General features: G+C 47.2%; 1 protein-coding gene across 1 annotated transcript in view; it reads right to left on the bottom strand.

Moving 5' to 3' along the window:
- Nucleotides 1-11,339: 11,339 nt before the first annotated feature.
- The window catches only part of TMEM132C (transmembrane protein 132C), a 429,974-nt gene continuing 421,374 nt past the window's right edge, over nt 11,340-19,939 (bottom strand). Inside the window, exon 9 of the mRNA XM_025402559.1 lies at nt 11,340-14,166. Coding sequence (XP_025258344.1) covers nt 12,961-14,166 — 1,206 coding nt within the window. The 3' untranslated portion in view covers nt 11,340-12,960. The remainder of the gene's footprint in view (nt 14,167-19,939) is intronic.

Here is a 19,939-nt window from a genome sequence, read left to right as displayed (position 1 = left end):
AAATTATATTTTTTATGCACCTGAGTCTTTGGCCTGAAGAGCATTCTACCAGAAATAAGTTTTCATATCTTGAGGTTTTAAAATTGGGATCCCATTTGCTTTTACTATGGTCATTTATTAAGAATGAGAAGATTCTAGAAACTTCCATGTATGCCTGTGGCCACGAGTGCCCTTGATTTAAGCAGTGGATAGTAATTTAGGCAGAAAGGAGGAATGTTTTCTTATTTTAGACTTCTGAACTTAAATGGTCTGGATAATTACAGCTTTTCTTTTTCATGAGATTGATCTTCCTTTACTAGAAGATGTCTGATAACTGTTTAAACACTGCCAGGTGCCCCAGTAATCTCAGTCCTCAAATTTTTATGTAATTGCAGGGTCTGTTGCAATTTGTACCTATTTTCCTGGGAGTGAAACTAAGACTCCACTAGAAGGCAACACCAGGCACAAAGGCCAAGGCGGGTTCTGGGGACAGAGTGCTACTTACTCAAACCAAGGCAAAACGCTCACACTCAATGTATTAATCTGTTCTCACACAGCTATGAAGAACTACCTGAGACTGGGTAACCTATAAACAAAAGAGGTTTAACCGACTCACAGTTCTGCATGGCTGGGAGGCCTCAGGAAACTTACAATCATGGCAGAAGGTGAAGGGGAGGCAAGGCATGTCTTACATGGCAGCATGAGAGACAGTTAAGGGGGAACTGCCAAATACTTTTAAAACCACCAGCTCGGCCGGGCGCAGTTGCTCACGCCTATAATCCTAGCACTTTGGGAGGCTGAGGCAGGCAGATCACTTGAGGTCAGGAGTTGGAGACCAGCCCGACTAACATGGTGAAACCCCATTTCTACTAAAAATACAAAATCAGCCGGGCGTGGCCACGCATCCCTGTAATCCCAACTACTTGGGAGGCTGAGGCAGGAGAATTGCTTCTACCAGGGAGGTGGAGGTTGCGGTGAGCGGATATTGTGCCATTGCACTCCAGCTTGGGCAACAAGAGTGAAACTCTTGTCTCAAATAAATATACAGAAAAATAATTAAACGAAACCATCAGCTCTTGTATCAGTATCATGAGAACAGCATGGGGGAAACCATCCCCAGGATCCAATCACCTCCCAACAGGTCCTTCCCTCGACACATGAGAATTACAATTCGGGATGAGATTTGGGTGGGGATACGAGCCAAACCATATTACTCATGCGCTGGGAAGCTGAAGGGTGAGGGTAGCCGCTTACCCTGATCCCACATGGAAATTGCCTTCTGCTATGACTCGGCTGAGAGGATTCTACAGAGGATTTCTACAGACACCATCTGATGAAGGCTTTTTCTTTTCCTTTTTTTTTTTCTTTGAAACAGGGTATTGCTCTGTTGCCCAAGCTTGAGTGCAGTGGTGCAATCATGGCTCACTACAGCCTTGACCTCCTGGGCTCAAGTGATCCTCCCACCTCAGCCTCTTCAATAACTGATACCACAGGCACCTGCTACTATGCTAGGCTAATTTTTGTGTTTTTAGTAGAGATGGGGTTTTTTCATGTTGGCCAGGCTGGTCTCCAACTCCTGGCCTCAGCTGATCACCTGTCTTGGCCTACCAAAGGGCTGGGATTACAGGCATGAGCCACTGCACCCAGCCAGTTTTTTACTTTTAAGTCATTTGATTATTAGCTCAGTAAATGGATGAACCATCCACTAGTTGCTCAATTAAGAAATCCCAGGATTCTTTTGTTTTTTATTTTTTTCAGACAGGGTCTTTCTCTGTCACCCAGGCCGGAGTGCAGTGGCATGTTCCTAGCTCACTGAGCCTTGAACTCCCAGGCTCAAGTGATCCTCCCACCTCAGCCTCCTGATTAGCTGGGACTACAAGCACATGCCACGTCATTCAGCGATTTAAAATTTTTCTTGTAGAGATGAGGTCTTGCTTAGCAGAGGCCCAGGCTAAACTCAAACTCCTGTCCTCAAGCAATCCTTCTGCCTTGACTTCCCAAAGTGCTGAGATTACAGGGATGGGCCACCATGGCTGGCCCCAAGATTCTTATCTATTGGCAAATCCTTATGGTCTTATGTCTTACATTGAATTCCTCCAGAAGTAGAACCTGGAACAAAGGTTTGAAAGCAAATGATTGATTTTGGAGCAGTTTATTCCAAGAAGGCACCACTACAGAGTTGGGCCATGAGGTCAGGAAGGGAAGGAAGCCAATGCAGGCGTGTGAACGAGCATATCACCTCTGTGGCTAACAGAACTCAGTTCTGCAGGGACCCTCGGGGAGATGGGGTCAGTGATGTGCTGTGAACGGCTCTGAAGGAAACTCTGATTTGTAGTTTAATGCATTGAATGGTGTCCTCTCCCAAATTCATGTCCACCCAGAACCTCAGAATGTGACTCTATTTGGACGTCGGGTCTTTGTACATGTAATTAGTAACGTTAAGTCATAATGAATTAGTGTGGGCCCTATACCCAGTGACTGGTGTTCTTATAAGATGCGGCAACATGCAAACCTGGAGGGAAGGCACCGTAAAGACGGAGCAGAGACTAGAGCAGTGCAGCCACAAGCCAAGGAATGCCGGAAGCCACCAGGAGCTGGAAGAGGTGAGGCAGGATCCTCCCCTAGAGCCTTTGGAGGGAGCACAGCCCACTGACACCATGCTTTCAGATTTCTAGCTTCCTGAACTGTAAGAGATTACTTTTCTGTTGTTTTAAGTCTGTGATAATTTGTTACAGCAGCTGTAGGAAACTAATGCATGTAGTGTGATATGGTTTGGATCTGTGTCCCCACCTAAATCTCATGTCGAACTGTAATACCCAGTGTTGGAGGTGGGCCTGGTGGGAGGTGACTGGATCATGGGGGTGGAGCTCTCATGAATGGTTTAGCAACAATCCCTAGGTGCTGTTCTCATGAGCGTGAGTGAGTGAGTTACAGCGAGATCTGGTTGTTTAAATGTGTGGCACCATCTTGAGTTAATTTTTGTATAAGTTTACAATAGCAGAGACCTGGAACCAACCCAAATGCCCATCAATGATACAGAAAATGTCACACCACTCTGTTTATATCCTATATAGTGCAATTTTTTCACTGTCTTATATCATCATTGATTTATTTAATGTTTGCTTTTAACTGATTTTCCCCTTCAAGAGTACACGTTCCATATGGTTAGGGACTCCGGCTCTCTTGTCTACTGCCATATTCCCACCACTTAGACTAGCGCCTCATTCATAACCCACGCTCTGTGAGTATTTGTTGAGTGAATGGATGAATACATTGGATCTGCCGTGTCTTCACTCCATTCAGTTTGTATCATCCACATCCAGTCTAAGTCCGCACTGTCACCTTTAATGGAATTGATTTCTCTTTCCATGGCTACAGAAATACTCTGAAGCAGCAGCTGTCTGGAGAGTGTGTCCTCAAAATGCTAAATGGCCTGAGTCTTCCAATCATATGCCTCATTCAGAGGACAGTGCACATCACAGAAAATGTAAATCTTGACCCCTAACTTAACCTGAATTTTTAAAAAATCAATAAAATTTCACAGTCTGGTAATTTCTTTCCACCCAAATGCCCTCTTTGACAGAAAGATAAAGGCTTTTTGGACAGAACATTTTGGTTGGTGGAGGATAAATTGAAAAAATGTCATAATTTGCCTCGTTCTTTGAAACATAATCTAATGTCTTCCCTAAAAGAAAAATGGTAACAGAATAACCTGACTTTCCTCTTCTTCTTACTTCTACTTTATAAACTTTCTGGATCCACATTTTCAAATAAGCACCTCCACCTCAAAGAACTCCTAAAATGGGACTCGACCATCAGAGCCCATGGGTTTTTGTTTTTGCTTATTTGTTTATTGTTTACAAGCAGTTAAACCTTTTTGATCAGGCAAACACTCAGGAAACCCAGCCAATTTAGCTTCTCCAGATACAAATTTTTAGATGCAGAGACCATCCTAACACCCTAGTGTGATAGTCAAATGTTTGAATACTTTGAGCCACTATAAAGAACTCAGAACAAACGCTCATAAAAAAGCCAAAGTATTACATGGGCATTTGGCCCCTGTTCCCAATAGAGCTGTGACCTCCACAGCTGAGAACACGGGAAACAGTGACTTTTCATTGCCGCTGGGAAACTCTCTCTCCAATAACGTGGGTTTTTGCTTTCACTTTTGTTTTTCAGTGCCCAGTTCTTGGCAAGCTCTCACCTTTCTGTTCTGAGTCTTTGCACCTGTGCTTTTCTCTATCTGGTATTTCATCTAGATTCCTAGCATTTCTGATGCATCCTAAGCCTCCGGTCAAGCCACATTTCCTCTGCGTGGTCTTTGCCAACCTCTCTGACCACCTCAGGTGCCCTCCTTAGAACTTGTCCTAGCACTGTCTTCCTCCCCTTTACATTTTCCACAGCTGAAACATTTTTTTTTTTTTTTTCTTTTTGAAGCAGAGTTTTGCTGTGTTGCCCAGGCCGGAGTGCAGTGGTACAATCTTGGCTCACTGCAACTTCCGCCTCCTGGGTTCAAGTGATTCTCATGCCTTAGCCTCCCTAGTAGCTGGGACTACAGGTGTGCACCACCACACCCAGCTAATTTTTGTATTTTTAGTAGAGATGGGATTTCACCATGTTGGCCAGGCTGGTCTCGAACTCCCAACCTCAGGTGATCCATCTGCCTCGGCCTCTCAAAGTGCTGGGATTATAGGTGTGAGCCACCATGCTCGGCCACAGCTGAAACTTTGACAGCATCCAGTGTGAATGTTTGGTTTGTATTTCTGATGAATAAAGTTGACGCTCTGCCCACATTCAGATCTCTCCATGCCATGCCTTTTGGTGAATGCCTTTTGTGAATTCCTTCCCCCTGTCTGCCTGGCTTCTGCCGGATTTCCTTCCCACTAGCTGGCAGCTGCAGGTCTTCCTTTGAGGACCGTTCTTGGGCGCTGGAATCCCACTTTGCCTACCTTTGTAGAGGCCAAAAAGAGTCTGGGAACTCACATAGTCCCAGGGCAGCTGTCAACCCAGGAGGATGCATGTGGCCCTGGGCAGAACCAGGTAGGCAAAGGCAGCACATCCCACCTTTGGCAATGCTGTTTCTATCATTAACTGGGTGATTTTTGGAAGGTTGCCAGTTTTGAGTGGCATGTGGAGCATCAGAGGGCTCTTTTTCAGGCCTAAGGGATGGACAAGAATGACTGTCTCAATTCTTTTCCCTCTGTCACAGAGTAATCTAGGGAAAGCTGGGTGGTCTGGACATTCTGCAGAGCATCACACCGACCAAGTGCATTCATAGACTACGTTGATTGGGTCTGATGAGCAGGAAGTGGCAAGGACTTTGAATGACCTGGGATACATGCCCCAGAGGGTATGAGATGAACTCTGCAGAATGTTCGAGGCCTGCCATGTTGGTAAAATGCTGAGTGGTCTAGGGCATGTCTACGCTGTTGAGACTTTCCCTTTAAGATACAGTATAAGTTGCTCCTTGTACCTCCCAACACCAAGAAAGAGGCACACTGCTTGGCATGTCTCCTCTGGTTTCAGAGGCAGCCTATCTTTCTTGGCCATGCTTTCTTGGCCACATATCGAGAGACTCATCAGGTTGCCAGCTTTTAGTGGGGCTCAGAGCAAAAAAAAGTCTTCATCAAATCCAGGCTGCAGGTCAATGGTCTTGTCACTTGGGCTATTTGAGCTGTCAGAGCCCACGGCTGTAGAGGTATTGCTGTTAGACTAGGTGCCCTGTGTGGTTTCTGTAAATCTCCAAAACAAGAAGCCCAGTGGAGAGCCCAGGGTTCTGGAGCACAGCCACCTGTCTCTAACAGAGAAATAGATCCCATTATTCAAATATAAGCTGCAAGCAGTGGTGAGAGTGAGCATCTATAGTGGGTTGAATGGTCCTTCCCTCATCAAGGACACATCCACAGAATGTGATCTTATTTGGTTTACGAGTCTTTGCCAATGTCTTTAAGGAAAGGATCTTGAGATGAGATAGTCTTAGATTGGGTGGGTGTTAAATTCAGTGAGCGTCCTTATGAGATGCAGGAAAGGAGAAGATACAGATAGAGAGAAGGAACTGCTGAGACAGACACAGACACTGGAGCGATGTGCCCACAAACCTCAGGACACCAGGAGCCACCAGAAGCTGGAGAAGGCGAGAAAGGCTCCTCCCCTGGAGCCTTCAGAGGGAGCAGGCCCTGCCCACACCTTTATTTCAGACTCCTGTCCTCCAGAATGGTGAGAGAATAAACCCTGTTGTTTTAAGCCACCAAGTGAGAGGTAGTTGATTGTGGCAGCCCCGGGGAGCTAATACAGCATCTGGCTGTGCAACCGGAGCTGACCATCCTGAGCTGGGAGTCACCAGACCCTGAAGGTCGTAAGGCTGCAACTCACATGGATTCCAGAAGCGATCCACCGAGGATCCACTGTAAGGTCTGCTGTATGACAGAAGTGACCTCTCTGGAATGAAGCCTGAGCCAGTCCACAGAGCACAGACGCTCCATCCTGAGGGACAGCCCAGGCTTGGAGTCAGCCTCAGTTGTTTCCACGATGCCTCTGTCTCCGCTGTCACAGATGGCCCCACGAGGGATTCCGAAAGGCCAGATGATAGAGGAAAACCTCAAGCCTGGCTGAAAGATGGGTCTGCTTAGTAAACTGATACAGGCCACAGTCTACACGGCTGTCCCAAGAGGAGCTGGAAGAGCATTGAGTGAAATTCCTTTTAATGGACAGAGCTCTGGACATGTGCCTTCTATCCATGTCACGTGGAGAGAGAAGTGGCTTCAGGTGAGGATACAGGTGCACTCCCAGGCAGTAGCAGGTGGTCTGGCTAGTTGGTTAGGACCCCTTAAGGAGGAAGATGAAAAGCCTGGGGACAAAGAAGTCTGTACAAGGGGCATATGGCTGAACCTGTGGGAGCAGGCACAGAGCGTGAGGTTCATCTATTGCACGTTAACACCAGACTGCAGAAGAGGCACTCAACGAGTGGACAGGATGACCTATGCATCAGAAGCCAGCCAGCCCTTGTCCTCAGCTGCTCTGGTTTGCTCAGTAACAGAACCAACAAAGAGGCAGAAACGGGGGCTGTCCCCGGGCCTAGCAGGATAGTTTGCCTCTTGCCAAGGAGGCTCTTGCCACTGTGGCTACCAAGAGTTGTTCTCTGGAGAGACTCGTGCTGGGCCCCCACATGGTTCATCCCGAAGATACTGTGCTAGATTCCCACTGCTGCTGGAACAACCAACCACCAAATGAGTGGCTTCAGACAACACACATTTATTATCTTATGGTTCTAGATGAGCATGGGTATTTCCCCTTTTATTTAGGTCTTCTTCAGTTTCTTTCAATAGTGTTTTGTAGTTTTCAATCTTCTGTGTAGATATTTTGCAGCCATGTTATAATGTTCATACATAATTAGGGCTGTTCTAGCTTCCTTTTGAATAACTTTTATTATGATTGTCAAGTGTCTCTTCATCTCTAGTGATGCTTCTTGCTGTAAGATGTTCTTTTTCTGACATTAGTATAGCTACGTTAGCCTTTTATTAGTGTTAACATTGTACATTTTACCATCATTCTTTTACTTTCAACCCCGCTAGCTGTGGCCCTGGGAAAGAGGCTCTGCACCTGTTTCTTCATCTATAACAGGCGGGTAAAGCACCTACCTCAGAAGGAGTTGTAACTAAATAACTAAAAGATGTTTAACATCGGTCCTGGCATGGACTAAGTGCTCATTAAATGGAGTCTCTTATTATTGTTGCTGTGGCTACTAATGTTAATAGGGAAGTGCAACTCTCCATTGACGCTGAGAGAGAAGAGTTTCTTTCATCAGACCTTCAAGTTTCTGAAAGACCATGAGAAGATAGGCTGGGGTATACAGGCAACTTCTGTCGACAATGGGGTGGGAGCAGAAGAATAGCACAGTGGAGCCCCTGCCCATCGTAGTGTCAATAATTCTGTACCATAGCTGCCCCCCTTCTCTGCCTCTGCCCTCTGACTGTGAGCACCTTGAGGTCTCGGCCAGATGGAATCATCTTTGGCATGTTGCGCCAGGTCAGGCACACAGCTGGTGTTCCATGAGTGTGTGCTGAGTAAGTAATTGAGCCAGCAACCGCGAGACAAGGTAGCCTTCTATTTCATTATGTGCACATGAAGGAAGAATTCCAGGCTTGCAGTTGTGTCTCTTTCTCTGGTTTCATACTTTAGTGAAAAGGCAGTGGCTTTTGTGAAGTGGCACATACCTGTTTAACATTTGACCTTATTTGCAAAATGGGTTGACACACATCCTGGGAACGAATTAGAGGTTATGTGCCCACAGACCCATCCGGGGAATCACATGTTCACACACCAAGGGGAAATGGGCTTGGCAGGTGGCTGCAGGGCTGGTGCTCATTGGGGAAGGTGTGTTGGAAATCTTGGATGACTGATCCAATTTGTTTTAGGGTCTAACAAGATGAGGACTGTGTGCCCTCACGCGGTAAGGTCATATTTAGCACTAAGATTGCAATGAAAGATAAATTTTGAACACCACGAGGCCCCCAAGTGACTGAACTCACCAACAGAAAGTGTTTAATGATAGTGGGTATCACTTACAGAGGTCGGAGTTACCAACCATCCAGGTGTTCCCTGGGAGGATTCCTGGAGCATGGGTCTTCCAGGTTTAAATGAGGATAGTCCCAGAAGAAATGGAACCATCCGGTCACTGGAACATAGACTCTTATTTGTCTACCAACAACAATGGCAGGTTTTCCTTGAGCATCCTGCTTGAGGGAGGGAATTCTTCAGCCTGATTGTCTCAGGGCCTCAGAACTGGGGTAGCTCCATTGACCCGAGCGGACCACTGAGGGAGTTGCCCAAGGCCAGCAGTTGCCTTGCCGCAGGTTCATGCAGGATGGGGGTGGAGGTGGCTGTGACCTTGTTTTTTTATAGTCGGCATCTCAGTTTGTCACCCAATCTGCACCCAGGCTGGAGTGTAGTGATGAGATCTTAGCCCCCTGCAGCCTTGACCTCCTAGCTCGAGAGATCTTCCTGCCTCAGCCTCCTGAGTAGCTGGGACTACAGGTGTGCACATCATGCCCGGTTGATTTTTAATTTTTTTTGTAGAGACAGGGTCTTGCTATGTTGCTCAGGCTGGCCTTGGACTCCTGGGCTCAAGAGATCCTCTCACCTCAGCCCCCCAAAGTGCTGGGGCTACAGGTATGAACCACCACACCCAGCAGACTGTGATCATCTTATAGTTTAACTCAGGGCAGAAACTAAGCATCCAGCATCACCTTCAACCACAATCCTCCTGTCCCTTGTTTGGAGCACAGGTCTTTTCAAGAATTACAGAGCTAGATGGGCAGGTACTCAGACACAGGAGCGGATGTGGTATCTAAAGGAAAGGTCCTGAAGCTTCTGTCCCCTCTCACTGCGAACCTGCAACCATGTGCTGAGGAGGCCGAGGTCTCCTGCAGCTTTGATTAGGAAAAGTCACAATATGTTCCACTCATCTGCTTCTCACAAGGAGAAAAATTGTTACTTGATGATGTCATGGGGATTCTAATCCCATATGGAGAATTTTTAGGATGATTTTCCATAACGATATAAATGCCAGGCCCTCTAGGCAAATCCATGCAGACAGAAAATAGGGTGGTTGTGACTTAGGGCTGAGGAGAATGGGGAGTGGGGAGGTGATAGCTGAAGTGTATGGGTTTTCCTTTTGGAGGTGATGAAAATATTCTGAGACTGATGTGATGGTGGATGCACAACTCGGTGAATATACTAAAAAACATTAAGTTGGCTGGGTGCGGTGGCTCATGCCTGTAATCCCAGCACTTTGGGAGGCTGAGGTGGGCGGATCTCCTGAGGTCGGGAGTTCGAGACCAGACCAACCAACATGGAGAAACCCTGTATCTACTAAAAATACAAAACTAGCCAGGCATGGTGTCATATGCCTGTAATCCCAGCCACTTGGGAGGCTGAGGCAAGAGAATCGCTTGAATCCGAGAGGCAGAGGTTGCAGTGAGCTGAGATCATGCCGTTGCACTCCAGCCTGGGCAACAAGAGCGAAACTCTGTCTCAAAAAACAAACAAAAAACATTAAGTTGTACACTTTAGGTGGATCAGTTTTATGGTATGTGAATGATGTCTCAATAAAGTTATTATTTTTAAAACAACCTTAGCTTCTACCAAAAAATTTTCTTTTCCCAACCAATCAATAATATCAATCTCACCCGAATGTCAAACAAACAACAATAACAACAAATGCAAAACAGTCAAGGCAAAAGTAAACCTTTTCCCCAGAGGAGAGATTTCACAGTTTCCCACCTGCTCCCAGGGTTTCCCTTCTTCTGTTAAGGACATTGGTAGTTTGCAAAGTTGGGGCTCGGACTGGCAGTGTTGGCATCTGGCATAGCCCTGGAAGTCGTGAAAAAGGTAAATTTGGGAGCCCTGTCTTAGTCCTGTTAAACCAGAACCTCTGGAGACAGGGCCCGGCCATCTGCGTGTCATCAAGCTTTCCTGCTCACTGATTTTCGATACTGGTGTGGATGGTGGTGGGTTTATGAATGAACGCCCTCCTGCTTGCTGACTTTGAGCACTGGTGTGGATGATGGTGGATCTATGAATGAACGCCCTTCTGCTCTCTGACTTTGAGCACTGGTGTGGATGATGGTGGATCTATGAATGAACACCTTTCTGCTCACTGACTTTGAGCGCTGGTGTGGATGATGGTAGATCTATGAATGAACGCCCTCCTGCTTGCTAACTTTGAGCACTGGTGTGGATGATGGTGGATCTATGAATGAATCACCCTTCTGCTCACTGACTCTGAATGCTGGTATGGATGACGGTGGGTCTATGAATGAACGCCCTCCTGCTCTCTGACTTTGAGCGCTGGTGTGGATGATGGTGGATCTATGAATGAACGCCCCTCTGCTCTCTGACTTTCAGTGCTGGTGTGGATGATGGTGGGTTTATGAATGAACGCCCTCCTGCTCTCTGACTTTGAATGCTGGTACGGATGACGGAGGGTCTATGAATGAACGCCCTCCTGCTCTCTGACTTTGAGCGCTGGTGTGGATGATGGTGGATCTATGAATGAATGCCCTCCTGCTTGCTGCCTTTGAGCACAGGTGTGGATGACGGTGGGTCTATGAATAAACACCCTCCTGCTTATTGATTTTGGGTACTGGTGTGGATGACAGTGGGTCTGTGAATGAAAGTCCTTCATATTAGGAATCACTGTGGATCAGTCAAGAAACCAAGAGGGAAAAAGTTTTTTTTTCGAAAAAGATTTGACAAATACATTGGTTTCCCTCTAGCCTAAGAGTTTAATTCTTCTGGGGTTGTATATTTTGGGGTGGGAAATAGCAATTAAGTGAAATAAAACACACCCCACAAGACACTGACTTGTCAAGCCATGAAAAGCCTTTTAATGACAATTGGCATCACAGGTATAAATAAATATCTTCTTCTTTCCATCTATAATATGTGCTACAAATATATTTTTCAAAGGTCCAACCCAGGTTAGGAGGCTTCAAGGACCCTTTCTTAGCTACTGAGTTTAGTAATTAAAAAAATAAACACAAGAAACACCCCTGGAATCTTTGTGAGCGCCCCCGTGCGGAGAGCATGAGGACTGCCAGGCGTCTTCCTCCCGCAGCCGCAGCCAGTGGTGCACACGGAGAACTGGAGTCGGGTGATCACGAAGGGGCTTATTTCACTGGCGTGGTCTTCGTTGCCACATACGTGTCGCTTTGGATGAATGCGTTTTTTGCAATGTGCTGCTACACAATTATGCTGTTCAAAACCACAGTTGATTGACAATCTAACATAGATTTTATCTTTAGAGTTTATGCTGGTAGACCCCACCCAACAAAGTAAGAAAAACAACTTAAAAACCCCCCAAACAGTTTTTGTCTTTGTTCATGTTCAGCATCAGTGATGTCTTGTGATAGACCCAGCCCACCAGGTTGGCTCTGATTACGCCTGGGAGTGGCCTCTTTTTTTAATTTAACCCAAATTTCTCCTATACAGGAACACCAACACGATGACAGGGGTGGAGTCCTGAGGGGTCAGGTGGTCCAGGCAGGGCTCTGTTCTCCTGCCACATCCCCTCCGCAGAGCCCCTCACAAGACCACACCTGCTGGCTTTGCCCTGTGGCAGTGGTGATGGATGAAGGACAGTTCCTCTCCTCCCCCAGAAGGCTTTGAGAGATCCCTCCAATTGTACAAAACCAGCCACTATCAACAAAGCTGAAGGGATACAGAAAAACATTCAAGTTACTACTTAAACAACGGATTAATTGACATTGTTTCTAGGAACCCATCTAATGAATAGGAATGTAATTTATGTTTCATTTAGGAAAAATATACTCCTTGACTCTCAGAAATAAACATTAAATGTAAATGCAATGGAAGTCTAGGACACAGAAAGAAAAGAAAAAAAGGAAAAAGTGGAAAAGAAAAGAAAAGATGATCAAGTAAAGATTTAAAACCCTTAGTTCTATCCCAAGAGGTATCCCCTGTTAGGAAATGTCTCTTCCCCAGCTGTGTGGTGACAGTTGAAGGCTGTCCTCGGAAAAGTGAAGAGTGAATTAAAATGGAAAATGTCTCTTAGCAGGCCCTATTTTTATATTTTGCTTCTTTATTAGAAATATAAACAGATGATTATTTCTCTTTTTGTCTTTTTGAATTTTTTAACAAATAATTTTTGGTAGCTTGTCTGTAGTATGTTTTGACTCATAAAATAACCTTCCTAATTTTGCCTGTGCAGTTCAATAACCTGGTCTGCGCTCCCCATGCCCCAGACTTTATTCCCCTGACCTCTGAAAATCCACCATCATTGACTGCTAAAAATCCCTTGATACAAAAATGTCTTTTCCTGACTTCAAAACTTTCCAACTGGTCTAGCATGGACCCGGGGACCGTCCCTTCTTAACCCCACTGACAACGCCTTCTGCCCCACTTGGGGCCAGTTTCCAGTACAAGGAAGGCATCCGGGCAGGGCCCTTTGGCTAGAGGGGCCTAAGCCTTATCTTTGAGTTTCTCCAGATAGTTTCTACGTTCCTTGGGGGCGCCCACAGCCATGTCTTGGCACACCCATTTGATGTCCTCATCGTTGCTACCGATGATGGAGTTCACCGTGGGGCAGCTGTCGTCCGGGGGGATGGTGGTAAAGGTGGTGAATTTCACCTTCTTCCTCTTGGAGGTGGGCGAGTGCAGGGTGTCCTGCTTCTGTTCTCTGCCCTGCCGCCCCCCGGGGTCGGCTGACCTGTGAATCTGGCTCTGCACGTGCTTGTGGGAGCTGCCATTGAGCAGGAGGTGGTTGCTCTCCTCGCAGGCCCCCGGTCCGCGGTCTATGATGGTGGTGTGCTCATCCTGGGGCGGCGGCGCGTCCCCCATGCTCTCCCGGAACTCGGCCTCGTTGCCGAGCCACACCCAGTCGTGAGAATGGGTCATGGAGGCCTGACCTTCCAGGGGCACTTGCTTGTGCCTGTACTTCAGGGCAAAGGTGGCGCAGTTGATGAGGAAGACGAGGATGGCCAGGCAGAACACCCCCAGGAGGGCGTACATCCCTATCTCCAGGTCACTCAGGCCCCGCGGGGTCTGCACCAGGTCATTTTCCTCCAGCCCACTCCCGGCCTTGGGGAGGTCCACATGGGCTGGGAAGTTGGTGAAGTCGATGGGGATGTTCTGTAGCTGCCCCTCTCCTGCCAGCCTGCCACCGTCTGCACGGCTGTTCTTCACCACTTTGTTGTCCAGCAGGGACCTGGCCGTGGTAGTGGCTCTCCGGAGAGCCCCTTCCTCACGCTCCACGGGAGAGCTGCCATAGAAGTGCCCATCGTGGCCTGTGCGCTCGTGGTGCTGACCCTTCTGCCGGCGGTCACTGGCGTGGTTCTTGATCTCATCTTCCTCATAGTCCCTGCCGGGGCTGGAGTCAGCATCGTTCTGTCCGAACTTGACCCTGACGTTGCCCACGCCCACGGCCAGGACGCTCTTGCGTTTGGATTTCTGGCAGGCCTCGGCGATCGTCATGTCCACTCGGACCAGTGGGCCCTGGCCTTCCCCTTCGGCCACCACAACGGGCCACCTGGGAGAGCGGGCCTGGGGGACGGACACGACGGCCTCGTCCTGGGAGGTGGCTGTCAGGGAGAAGTCCTTGGTGTCGTAGATGTCCAGGGGCGTCACTGAGCCGTCGCTGAACTGCAGCCATGTGCTGAATACAGCCTCCTGCAGGGACACAGGCAGTTAGGAGACCACCTGGGGGATGCCTCTTCCCTTAGAAACCCCCTCCTAGGAGGACACCCAGTGAAACAGGGAGCAGGACCCCCATTCCAGACCCAGCAGCTCATGCATCTGGGGAGAAATCATACAGGTTTTCTATCGGGGCAGATAAATCACCTTAATTTAAATGAGAACAAATTGCGGCATGACTAACAACGCCCTCATAATCCTTACCAGGAACAAACAAACGGCAAAACAAAAATCCCTGACTGAGATGAGGCTCCAGGTGGCTTTAGCCACACAGTTATTGCTTGAATCAGTTAGCCGGTGCATCTTCACAGACAATGACTGGCTTCCAGGGCAGGCCCTGGTCATTTCGTCACACATTCTGTGATTAGTGGCCTGAGTATGATGAATGGATACAGCTGTTGTCTGTATCCAGCCTGATGACAAAGGCTGATGGGCGGGTAACACTGTCAGAACCAATGACATTAGAAAGGAACCTCCCCTCTTCTCCCTGCACTGCCCCCAGTGAATTAAGCTTTGCCTGAGAAACAAGAGAACAAGAGCATTTTGCCCTTTAAGGTTGACCCTGTTGTGCCACTGCAGATGCTTTGCTTGGCTGTAGCTGGGCAGCAGTGATGTGTGGGGTGCAGCGCACGGCATTGGCTGGTGGGCCCCATTCAATTGTGCTGCCTTTGTTCTGCATGGGTAGCTTTTGTGGAGATTCCCATCAGAGGGAAAGAGGAAGCTAAGGGCCAGTGTGAAGGCGTTGAGTTTATTTCACACACTCACTATACTTCTGTCAGTGGCCCAACAGCTATGTAAAAATTATTTCCCATTGTGGGGACTGGTCGAAAACATTTGACTTTATGTGCCTGGCTTCTTTTACTCAAAATAATGTCTTCCAGGCTCATCCACGTTGCTGCAAATGGCAATATTTCATTCTTTTTTATGGCTGAATAATATTCCAAAAAAAGTGGAAAGCTAGTGGCCTAGAAATGCCACTCATACCCATGCCCATGGGACTGGTAGATTCTCGTGAGCACAAGGCTTCCTGCTCTCTCGCCTCCTCCCCAGGGCAATAATGACATCCTCTCCCCTTTGTGTGCCCACAGCAAACATAACCTCACAGAAGGCTTTGTTCTTGACTTAGCCACGGGTACTTCTATTCTGCTTCCAAGAGCGGGAACTCCCTGAGGACAGAGATGCTTAGTGGCGCCTCAATCTTCAGCACCTAGGACAGAGCCTGGGTGTAGCTGGGGAATAGTTTTTCCTGTATGAATAGAAGAGGGTGAAAAGTGCAATCCTAATCACAAGAAGACAGCCCATATCCACTGGGCACTTGCTGTGGGTCAGGTGCTGTTTGCAGTTATTACAGAATGCATTTTCTCCTCTTTCACAAAGTAGGATGGGCTATGCTTCCTGCCCAAAGAGAGGTTAAGAACTGTGGTCACATGCACACATATGTTAATTGCAGCACTATTCACAATAGCAAAGACATAGATCACAATAGCAAAGACACAAAGTCAACCTAAATGGCACCTGATCCACAGCAAGTACCCAGTGGATACAGGCTCTCTACTTTGTGATCAGAATTGCGTATTTCAGCCTCCTCCATTCATCTAGGAAAAACTCTCCAGCCCATTAGTGATAAACAAGATAAAGAAAATGTGGTACACATATACCGTGGAATACTATGCAGCCATAAAAAGAACAAGATCCCATCTTTGCAGGGACACAGATGGAGCTAGAGGTCATTATCCTTAGCAAACTGACACAGAAACAGAAAACCAAACACTGCATGTTCTCACTTATAAGTGAAAGCTAAATGATGAGAACACATGGACAGATAGAAGGGAACAGCACACACTGGGCCTATTGGAGGGTGGAGGGTGGGACCAGGGAGAGGATCAAGAATAATAACTAATGGGTTCTAGGCTTAATACCTGGGTCATGAAATAATCTGTACAACTAACCCCCATGACACAAGTGTAGCTATATGAGAAACCTGCACAAGTACCCCTGAACTGAAAATAAAAGTTAAAAAAATAAAAAAAGAAATATGTCCAGTCATATCGTCAGGAAGAGGCAGGAGCAGGGCTGGAACTGGTGTGGCTTCAGAGCTGAGCTCTTGGCCACTGTGCTAGGGACCCCCTGGAACAGCCACTGCCGGAGCCCATTTTATCAGCCCACAAAGACCACAGTGACTCGCTCTCTGCTGAAAAGGTCACGTAGCTGCCTCCTTTCCTCCCTGCCTTTTTCACAGCAAACCAGGTCTGACCTCATGGCCTTCCTGGACCTTTGTCCCCATCCATCCCGGACACTGTCATTGCAGCCCAGGGAGACAGCAGCACCCTCTCCACGGGCGGGTTATGGGAAAATCCTACCTGCTGAGCCAGAGATACGCAGCAAAGCTTGTGTGTGCTCTGAGCACGGGATGGAGATGCTGCCACTCAACATCAAAAGCCCACACTTGGATGTGATAACTACCTCTGTGGTATGGGAATTGGGAGAAAAGAAAGTCACTTGAAGTTGGACCTGTGCAAATGCAAATACAACCTCCTTCAGAATGAAACCAAGCTGAGCAACCAGGGCTGAAGAGGTGCCCATGATACAAAGAAAGAAAGGTTACAGTCTGTAGGTGGGAAGGCTGCACTATGAGAAGGGTGCATTAAACATTCACACAGGAAGGTGAGCAGACTGATATGTGAGATCACAGAAGACTCCAAAGGCTATAACACAAAGGAAACCAACAAAAAACAATAGTCTATGAAATAAAACATAACATAAAACAAATGAACAAAAATAGTCTATGAAATAAAAGTAAAAAGACATTTAAAAATTTAATTAAAAAATTAAAGAGACATTAAAAGGAGTTGAAATCATCCCAATAAAAGCAAATGGGGTCTGGGTGCAGTGGCTCACACCTGTAATCCCAACACTTTAGGAGGTGAGGCAGGCAGATCACCTGAGGTCAGGAGTTCAAGACCAGCCTGGCCAACATGGGAAACCCCATCCCTACAAAAAATACGAAAAGTAGCCCAATGTGGTGGCAGGTGCCTGTAGTCCCAGCTACTTGGAGGCTGAGGCAGAATAATTGCTTGAACCCAGTTGGTGGAGGTTGCAGTGAGCCAAGATTACACCACTGCACTCTAGCCTGGGTTACAGAGTGAGACTCTGTCCAAAAAAAAAAAGCGAATGAAAACAGAGCAGGAAGGAAGGGGTGTAAAGGGACATGTAGAATTAATAGAACTGAAAAATACAGTCACTGAAATGAGTGACTCAATGCGTAGTTCGAACAGCAGATGAGACGTTCGAGGAGAGAATTACTGCAGTGGGAGACAAAGCCCCCTACATCACCCCAGACAGAACCACAGGCATATCAAGAAATAAAACTGTGAATGGGCAGGTGAAAAGAAATAAAGGAGAGAATGAGAAGGGCCGATGCTCGTTTGGTAGGAATTCCAGAAGGAAACATTGGAGTAGCTTGGGAGCAGCCAGTGTTCACAGCAATGGTAACTCTACATCCCGCAGAACGGAGGAAGAATGCCAGTGATTAAAAAAGAATTCTCACGACATCGTTCGAGCATCTGCATCTAGCTGTAGCTGAAGATCCAAATGCCTGGACACGCCCTGATGCATTCTGCTGTGTGTGAAGGCAGGCTGAGCCGGGTTGGGTCGTATCGCTTGTGATCATAAGCCCTGGCCAACACCAGCTGGCTCTGACGGGTGAACCTGTGCAGGAAGCTTTAGGAGGGTGTGGAGCTGTCTTTGGGTGGCTGCCCAGTCAGCTCCTCCTAGCTCAACTTTCAATGTTCAACTTTGCTTTTTTTTTTAAACTTATTTTTTTGCCCAAGGTCACTCTCTGGCTTCTGGAATCCAAGTGGTTGTGCCTACGGCAAGATGTGAATAACCACTGTGGGCGGCCCCCATGAAGGACTCACGGAAGTTGTTATATTTATCCCAGATCCCTTGCCCCTCAAGTGCAGTAACTCTTCTGGCCTGTCTAGACTGGCGTACAGTCACCCAGCAGACAGGAGCTCCGACTGCCCTTGGTGGTGGCTGAGTTGGTAACACAATCTACTCGTTGCATTTTTCTTCCTTCCATCACCCCCGACTTCTCTACTGGTGTCGTCTTTACCACCTGAATAAACTACTTGCACCTGAATGCTTGTCTCAGGCTCGGCTTCTGAGAAGACCAAAACTAAGACAGAAGACATGGCTCAGGGATGCTGGCGCTCACCCTTGTCTCCTCTGTCCATATCAGCTGATGAATCACACATTCCGACAAGTCCTTCTAATGCCTCAACCTCATGCACAAATACCAAGTGATTTCTCCTTTCATTTTTCTATCCTACTTTCTTTAGAGCAAACAAGGCACAGGGGAACATGCAGGCTACTACCCTCTATTTGTAGGTGTTAAAACCTTTCAGATGTTCTATTTCAAAGTTGAAAATACCACGAACAAGGTGCCAGCCGTCTACACTCTAAGGGCTGAGATAAAAGACTGAACAGTGTGCAAGTTCATTGTGGCTGACGTTTCATCTTGACTTAATTTTTCTTCACAAACTAGATGGGGAAAGAAGTTAACATAAAACAAGCCCCCGAACAGCAGACAATCGGAATTAAAGCCTCAGAATACCGTTGGTTTGCCAAGATCGATCTCCATCAGCCCTGCTGCATGATTGAGACTAACTTCTTCCATTCGCTCATTACAGAGAGGCTGGAATGTGGTGTTGCATCAGGAGAAGCCAACACATTTCCCCAAAGATGAGAACTTCTGAATGACTTAAAATAACACATGCCCAGAAATGATTTAGAGCTCTATCCTTTCAAGAGTCGTGTCTGCAAATCAGGTGAACTATGTCCACAAATCCCCCTGAGTCAGTGCTAGGGGACGCCAATTACTGTCCGCTGATGAAGACAGATGGGCAACGGGAGATGGCGAGCGGCTGGCCATGCCCCATGACAAGCAGGTTGCAATGCCAATCGTCCACCCTAATTCATTATCCATTCTCAGCAAATAGCTTCATGCTTTCAGCTTTCTCTCTCCCACTTTCCTCTGATCTTTTTTCTTCTTAATCCCAAATGTGAAAGTATTACTCTGCTCTTTGTAAACCAGAAAACACCACGCTGATTTCCTGCCCCAACCGCCCCCAAAGAGAAGACTTGAAGAAGCCAGTGCTGTGGACTGGATGAGGACCTGCATGCACTCCAGGTCCCTCCTGCTGACACTCTGGGGCAAAATCAGGTAGCAACTCTCTCCTCATTAGGCAGAATTCCTAGAATGGCCCACCAAAGATGTTCTGCCCCAATTCCCAGAACATGTGTGTGGGATGAGTGACCGCTGTCATGATTATGTTATATTGTTACATGGCACAGTTGATAGAGTGGCCTTCCTGGATTATCTGGGTGAGTCCAGTGAAATCACGTGAGTCCTTAAAAGCTGAGCGATTTCTCTAGCTGGTGACAGAAGGGGCAGGTGGAGGGACGGGAAGCATGAGAAAGACTCCATGCATTGTTGCTAGTGTTGAAGCGATGAGGGCAGGGTGGGGAGTGAGAAGGAATGCAGGTGGACTTGAGGAACTAAGAGAGGATTCCGGCAAATAAGCTGCCAAGAATTGGCAACCTCAGTCCTACAACTGCAAAGATCTGGATTCTGCCACCACACAAATAATTCTGGAAGAAGATTCTTCCTTAGAGCCTAAGAACTTAGGCAACCAACACTGTGATTTCAGCCTTCTGATACTCTGAGCATGAACCCAGCTGAGTCCAC

This window comes from Theropithecus gelada, chromosome 11, assembly GCF_003255815.1.
Source record: "Theropithecus gelada isolate Dixy chromosome 11, Tgel_1.0, whole genome shotgun sequence".
NCBI lineage: Eukaryota > Metazoa > Chordata > Mammalia > Primates > Cercopithecidae > Theropithecus > Theropithecus gelada.
This window is presented reverse-complemented; position numbering and strand designations above follow the sequence as displayed.